Source organism: Plecotus auritus (assembly GCF_963455305.1).
Source record: "Plecotus auritus genome assembly, chromosome: 15".
Lineage (NCBI taxonomy): Eukaryota > Metazoa > Chordata > Mammalia > Chiroptera > Vespertilionidae > Plecotus > Plecotus auritus.
The window spans coordinates 7,382,045-7,389,747 of NC_137781.1; the positions used below are offsets into that span (position 1 = coordinate 7,382,045).

Genomic DNA, 7,703 nt, shown 5'->3' on the forward strand with positions numbered 1-7,703 from the left:
GTCCCCCAGACAGTAGAGGCTTAACCAGTGTTTCCCAGGGAAGGACAGCAATGGGGCCCCCAATCAGGGCCAAAGGTGATTGATGATGTGGATGATGGAAGACCAGAGCCCAAGAATTCCGTTCCTGGCTTTGCTGCTGATCTTGCACAAAATATCAGCAAGTGGCCCTGGGAGGCATTCCTGCCCCGTAAGGACGAAATGAGCTCTAGCCCGCAACTGCTTTTAGCTTCCTGGAGAAAGCCCTCTTGGTCTCTTTTTCCAAAACTGGCAGCCACCGTTCTTGCCATGAACCAAGCCCTGGCACCCAGGGAAAAGGCCGAATGTGCTTTTGAGATGATTATGGCAATCCTTATTGATTGCTGTCCATACTCATAAAATACAGTGCTTAATCGTCTTAGCAACTGGGGTAACCAATTTGAAAAATAATTATTGCCTTCTTAGAGATGACTTTGCCTTCTAATTAAAATCTCAAGCCTGGGATATTAAAGGTGCACTGTCAATACGATGTCCCAGATGCACCCAGCTAACCTCAACTGGGAAGGCAAAATTAATTAGTGTTTTCACACCCAGCTGTTATCCCAAGGAAAGAACCTGTCAACGAACTGGCCAGGCACGCAGTCGCTAAATTGGCCAGAAGGACTGCGGCGACATAGAGGAAGTAGAGTGCGTTCTGTCCCTGCAGAACTCAGCCGGCCTCTATTACAAGCTGCTCATTAAGAGGTGCCCCGTGTCCCTGTCACACATCTCAGGAGCTCCTGTTTAGCTGTGGAGGCAGAACAGGAAATAAGTGGGTCCCTCCAGGCCACTGAGTTCTCACTTCACCCGGAGCCTCATTTGCTGTTAACACCTTTCCCAGGGAGTGATTCTGGGTGGAAGCCTGGAACCAGGGCTGAGAGGCGGGGCGTTTCTATTCCCATCTCAGCTGGCCACAGTTACAAAGCTGCGTGCCTTGCTCGCTTCCTCCTTCCTCCTTTCCGACTTCTCCCCGTTTCTCAGTTCCGTTGGAGGCAAACATTTGCTGAGCACAATAGAAGGCAGGATCATCAATTTGGCTGCGCTGTGATAACAAACCGTGGAACTCTCATGGTTTAGCACGGCAGAAGTTCATTTCTCATTCTTTTTTAAAAAATATATTTTATTGATTTTTTACAGAGAGGAAGGGAGAGGGATAGAGAGCTCGAAACATTGATGAGAGAGAAACATCGACCAGCTGCTTCCTGCACACTCCCTACTGGGGATGTGCCTGCAACTGAGGTACATGCCCTTGACCGGAATCGAACCTGGGACCCTTCAGTCTGCAGGCCAACGCTCTAGCCCAGGGGTGGGCAAACTTTTTGACTCGAGGGCCACAATGGGTTCTTAAACTGGACTGGAGGGCCGGAACAAAAGCATGGATGGAGTGTTTGTGTGAACTAATATAAATTCAAAGTAAAGGAGCAGAGGGGAGAGCAAGAGAACCGGATCCGGCCCACGGGCCGTAGTTTGCCCAAGGCTGCCTAGCCACTGAGCCAAACCGATCAGGGCCATTTCTCATTCTTGCAAAGTACCATTTGTTGGCGGGGGCTTTCTTCCAACCAGTGATTCAGAGACCCAGGAATCACCCATCTTAAGCTCCCACCATCTTTACAGGAGACTCTGAAGTCCTCTGATGCAGGAGAAGAGAAAGCAGAGGGCCCACTTCTGATCAACATGGGCCCAGAAGGGACACATTTGTGGTCACAGCCTATTGGCCATAACTGGTCACATGACCCAGCCCAATGACAAGGGATTCTGAGAGATGCAGGGGCGCATATGGAGTATCTGCTGAACGCCGCTCTCTGCCAGAGCCTTGGCTGCACCAGATGCCGTTGAACCCCCTACACAGAGGCGGCAGGCACGGCCCCTGCTCTCGGAGAGGTCACAGTACCGTTTTGTGAGGGAGACCAACCCACACAGTAATGGATTGTCAGCTCGGGTTGATAAGCACATTGGGGAAAGGAGAAACAAAGCTCGAGATAATGATGTGGAAGTGATTAAGTCAGTTTGAGCTGGAGAGACGAGGGTAGAACAAAGGGAACATTTCCAGGAAGACGTGATGCATGTATTTAGTTTGGGGAGGAAAAAAAGAGAGAAAGGGAGTTCACCCAGGGGTCACGTGAGGGAAAGGCATATCCATGAGGGCACATTGCCCGTCTGTGTAACCTCAGACCCACCTGTGGAGCTCCTTGGATGTTTCGCCACTGATTAAATTCTCCCTCCCCTCCCCCTCTCCGCTACTACAATAGCCTGCTAAGGCCTTACTATCAGAAGATAAACAAACCGCAAATCCCTAATATGGCACGCGGCCGCTGTTAGGGCTTGAATTGGCTCAGGAAATGAACAGCCGGTGAGACGCACTCACACGGGGACACTGCCGGTGGCTCGCAGGTCCCTGGGTGGTGTCTCCAGCAGCTGCAGCCAGCTCCCTCCCAGCCCCGACTCTCCCAGAACCACCACAGGGTGAGAGACCCCCAAGAAGCAGGCAGGGAGGAGCTGCCTGCCCTCTGAGCTCTCTGTAACCGGCTGCATGAGGAGCTTGCCTCTTCCCAGGCAAGTCGGCCTGGCCTCCCACGTTGCCTCTTCCCGGAAAGGATCGCTCCTAACCCCGGGTCTCCTTTTTGTTTCTTTTGTCCCTTGTTTCCAGATACTGGCTGACCAACAAGGTCCACATCAAAAGACCCACCACCGGCCTCCTGATGTACACCCTGGCCACGCGCTTCTGCAACCAGATCTACCTCTACGGCTTCTGGCCCTTTCCGCTGGATCAGAACCAGAACCCCGTCAAGTACCACTACTACGACAGCCTCAAGTATGGCTACACCTCCCAGGCCAGCCCCCACACCATGCCCTTGGAGTTCAAGGCCCTCAAGAGTCTGCACGAGCACGGCGCTTTGAAACTGACTGTCGGCCAGTGTGACGGAGCGACGTAAGCGGGCGCCCCGCGGGACTCAGTGGCTCACAGTTCCTGCCAGCTACACCACGGGCAGAGGGGAGTCGGGGTGGCACAAACTCTAGAACAAGCAGGCTAGTGGTTTTCTTTGTTAAAGTGTGAAACAGTGACCAGAATATATATATCTATACCTGCATATATATATTGACCTGAGTATTTATAACTGTGTGGTGTTCATCTAGCATTAGGCAGATAAGCCACAGGAAGAAGGGATGGAGAACCCACCAGAATGGAGACCCGGTCCATCTTTGGGGGGCGGAAGGACTCGACGTGAAAAGAAGCCAGTCCCATGACTTGGGGTGACAAACGGCCGCCTGGGTTGGAGGGATCTTTGGGCTCATGGATGAGTGGAGCTGCCTTGAGCCTCTGAGACATGTGGGTTCTGGGTGAGCCAGGACCCAGAGGGGACAAGGTGACCCAAGTCTAAACGGTGCTGTTCACGGAGGAGAGGGAGGTCGGAGCGATCAGCTGGGCAAAGGAGCACACGGACGCCAAGAAGCAGGGGCCATGTCTGAGCTGAAGGCCTTCCCGCGAACGCAGAGCTTCAATGCTCGAGGGATGAACCGCAGGTGACCCGCCTGCCCCAGACAGGCCTCCGCAGCTATGGAGAGAAGGCCAGAGAAGACACGACGGACAGTTTATGCTCCGGCTTCGCAAGATCCACCACGAACCCGGGACGGAGCAGGCAGAGGACAGTGAGGATCTGGGCTGTTACAAATGGTGCTTTTGGAAAACTGCAACCTACCGCTAAGGGTCGGCACTCCCGCCCCGGAACACACAGGCGAGGGTCCCAAATATTGCTAAGGTGGGTGTTCTCTAAAGCACCTTGAGTCCACCCAGGAGGAAGGGACCAGGGATGTCATCCTCAGAGTTAGTGTCCTTCCCACCCTGTTAGAATGTCACATGAGGGACTGTACTGGCCCCTTCCGCCTGCAGGGAAGCCCCCGCGGAAGCTCGAAAAGGCACCGCAAAGATAAACGTCAGCCTTTTTTAAAAATATGTGGTTGCCTTTCTGGGTGCCTCCAGAGCCCCCCGAGTGTGAGACCTGGAAGAATGTGAAGTATTCAGCTCCGTTTCCCCGCAAACACTCTCTCGTTTGCCTCCTGCGTTGTGCACGCCACAGGCCTCTCAGCCAGACCGGCGGGGTCAGTGTCACTTCTGGTCCCTCCCCCATCCTGATGGTCACACCGGCCCGCACTGAGCGCCAACATTGAGGTTCTCTACTCTGCAGGGCAAGGGGCCATCTCCACTCCCTTTCGGCCCAGAGGCAATGATTTTCAAGTTTTGCAAAATCCATTTTCCCTTTGTTAACATAAAGAGTTAAGACTTTAAAACAAAAACACCCAAAGCCAAGCGCAGTATCCAAATCCAGGACCTGAACTCCCCGGGGAAACCTGGGCTGGGTGCCCATAACCTGGGGCTGGAACCGCAGGTCCCGCAGAGACCAGCGTTAGCCGGCTTGCTCTGTTAGATGTGTTTTCTTGCCTGACAAACGCGTGTTTTACAACATATTTGAAAGATGAGTAAAAAACCATTATCTTGAAGGTGAAGGGAGTTAAGGGAATTAATCAAAATCTGCTCCCCAGTAAGGAGAGAGGACAGGATTCATCAATGGCAATTCGGGACAGGACACCTGCTCCTAATTAATGGCTGGCAGGAAGCCGGGGAGGACAGTCAGAACCGTTAACCCACTCGGACGCTCCAGCTCCCACCCGTGACTGCGATTCCACATCTCTGCGTTCCTTTCCTTGTTGTTCCAGTGGGTGCGCGAGGCCAGAGACCGGGGCTTGGCGTGATAAAGTGGGTATTTCAGGAAGCACCAGCCCTAGCAGCCTCTCCGGGGCCTTTCATGGTGAGGGTCTCCGAGGCCCTGGGAGACGTTTAATTTCTGAAGCCTGCAGAGCCGTGGGGAGTGGGCAGGATTGCCAGCAGGGCCTCTGTGGGTGAGCCAAGGTCTTGGGTTCTAGAATATTCCCGTGGAGGGCCGTGATGTCAGGTCCTGGAGCTGGCTCTGGGCTCCATCCACCCGCCAGCACCCCTCCCTGGGAGTTCAGGGGAAAAGCCCTTGCAACCTGCCCCGGGTTCCCTCCAGAGAAAGGCTGCAGGCCCAGGACCGCTCTCACGGGTGCCCATTCTCCAGCTCACAGGTGCCCATCCTCCAGCTCACGGGCTGTGGCCGTGGGATGACGGGGGCTCCAGAGGCCTTGGCTTCCCCTCCCTCCTCGTCCTGCATCTGGGCACTCACTGCACAGCGCTCCCTTCTCTGTCCCTTCAGAGCTCAGCTTGCGTGAGAATCCTCTGGATAAGCAGCTAGCCTGGGGCGGGGGGGCTAGGAATCCTGGCCTGGCCCCTGATCTGTCTTGTAATGGCAGTGGCCACAGGGCCCTTTCAGTCACCTCCTGTGGACCCTCAGGCAACTTACCCTGAAGCCCCTCAGACCTCCATTTCCCTCAAGCCCACCCCCCCACCCCCCCGCCCCGCCGTCTGCCTCCTCCTTCACGAAAGAAATGGAGCCGCTGGAGTGAGGTCTCTCCTCAGAATCTCTAGCTCTCCCCTTTCCCCGCCGCCTTCCTCCCATTTCTGAGGAAGCCACGTCTGCCCTCAGCCCGCGACGTTTTCCCTGACACCTAGCCACTCCTCTGGGGCCTCCATCCTCTGTGCTCACCGACACATGCTCCTTCTCCCCATCCTGGCTCCCCCGCCTCTTCCCTCACCTTCCCTTCACCCCCCAACCTGGGAAGGGGCCTCCAGGCTCACACTGCCTTTCCTCCCGACCCCCACGCGGCCTCCATGCCCCTGGCACTGCCCACGATGCCCATCGAAAGGCCCTTTCTCGCCACCAAGCTCTCCAGGGACCCCTCCTGGACACTCCCTTTCCTCCTGGTTTCTGGGACCACACATCCTTGTGGTTTTTCTCCTCCCTTCCCAATGCCGCTGTGGCCCTTATTTATGCTATTTATTTATTTATGTATTTATGGTTTATTTATTAACACCCTTAGCCTAAAAAGGAGCCGAGGTGGATCTGACCATGGATTCCCTCTCTCCTCCTTGCCCGAAACACAGACATTCCCCTCTCCTTACCTCCCCGCACCTCCATCAGCAACCTGCGCCCTCCTGGGGGTCCACCCTCCGCACCTCCCTGCAGCCCCGCCCCTTCTGGGTCCCAGGCCTGGACTACACATTCCTGGCTGGGCCTTCACGCCGCCTGCTCTGGCAGCGCCATGAACTCAACACAGGAAGCCAGGTTGGTTATCTCTGCCTCCCCATCCTCCACGACCCCTCCCTTTTCTGTTAGAAGAGCCGTGATCCTCCCAACCACCCAGTTCGGAGACCCTCCAGGCATCTTCGACTCCACCAGCACTGCCCCGGCCTCCCTGTCGTGTGGGCAGTTTCAGCAGCCATCTCCCCTCGGAGGGCTCCTGGGCACGCTTGCACCTTCTCCCGTGCGTCCTGAACATGCACGGCGATCTTTCTCTCCAGTCACGCGCCCGCTTTTAGAAGTTCTCTGGCCCACAGAGGAACGTCCAAATCTTCACTCTGACATTCCAGATCGCCCAATGAGGCCTGTTCTTCCTTTGCACCCAGCACCCACTGTCATTCCTGGAAGGGGTGCCTGGTTTTCCTGTCTCTGTGCCTTCGGACTTGCTGTTCTCATCTCCTGGAATGTTCTCGCCTCCTGGAACGCTCTCTTCTGTTTCCTTCAAGGCCCATGCAGAAACCACGTCTTCCATGAAGCCCTCCCTGATCTCCCAACCGCTGGGGTCGCTCCCTCCGCTGAACCACCGTAGCACTTTATTTGTACCTTTCTCATGGCACTTACCATAGTCTGCCTTGTATTATAGCTCCTGTGCACTCGTCCTTTGACCGTTCTTAGATTGTAAGCTCGCCAAGGGCAGGGCCTGTGTTTTATTCATGTGTCCATCACGGCACCAAGAGTGGTGCATAGCACATAGCAGTTGCTCAATAAACGTTTGTTGGATTAAATCCTTAATGCCTGGTGAGGGCTGTATAATCAATGAAGTCATTTTGCATCTATTGTGTCACAAGAACCTTCAAAATAATCGTGAGTTGGGGAGATGCAGAAATTATTATCCCCGTTGTATAGGTCCTAAAACTGAGGCAAAAAACGACACTGAAGCCACCTAGCTCACCGGCAGGATTTGCATCCAGGTCACCCCATCCCCCACTCCAGGGCTTCTCTGTTAGTCCTGTGGTTGGGTCACTGTATGCAGAAAACTAACCCTAAGCGCGGTCCTGGCATCACCTTCACCGTCAGGCGAACCTCAGCGTGAACCCCAGTTCTTGTGCCCATCAACCCAGACACATTCTCACTCCTCCTGGGGGAGGACTAAAGCCATTCAGGTTCCAACAGGCTCAGGGGCGGAGCGGGGGGACCTCACAACTCATTCCCGCTGCTGTGTCACAGGGGAGGGAACTGTCTGTGCAGATGGTGGCGAGACCAGCCGCTCCTCGGGTTGCTGTTTGATAAACCTCTTCGTGCCTCAAGGAGGCCCCCCTTGCAGAATGGACGGAGCAGGAACAGGAATGAATGATGCCGCTCAGATGGGACTCAGACGCGTATGCTGCCTCCTGAATGCCCTCTATAGCTTCCCGAATGACACCGGCAGCCTGCCCCGCCCTCCTCTCTCACCAACACGCTGGATGTCATCTTTCCCACCTCCATCCTGTATTTCTGCTCTCCCTCTCCAGGCTCTTCCCCTTGGCATCCATAAGA

The 7,703-nt window shown here is 55.0% G+C and overlaps 1 protein-coding gene across 1 annotated transcript in view; it reads left to right on the forward strand.

Annotated features, from left to right (window-relative positions):
- ST8SIA2 (ST8 alpha-N-acetyl-neuraminide alpha-2,8-sialyltransferase 2) overlaps positions 1–3,102 on the forward strand; it is a 42,293-nt gene extending 39,191 nt beyond the window's left edge. Inside the window, exon 6 of the mRNA XM_080651569.1 lies at positions 2,663–3,102. Coding sequence (XP_080507695.1) covers positions 2,663–2,948 — 286 coding nt within the window. The 3' untranslated portion in view covers positions 2,949–3,102. The remainder of the gene's footprint in view (positions 1–2,662) is intronic.
- Positions 3,103–7,703: the final 4,601 nt, after the last annotated feature.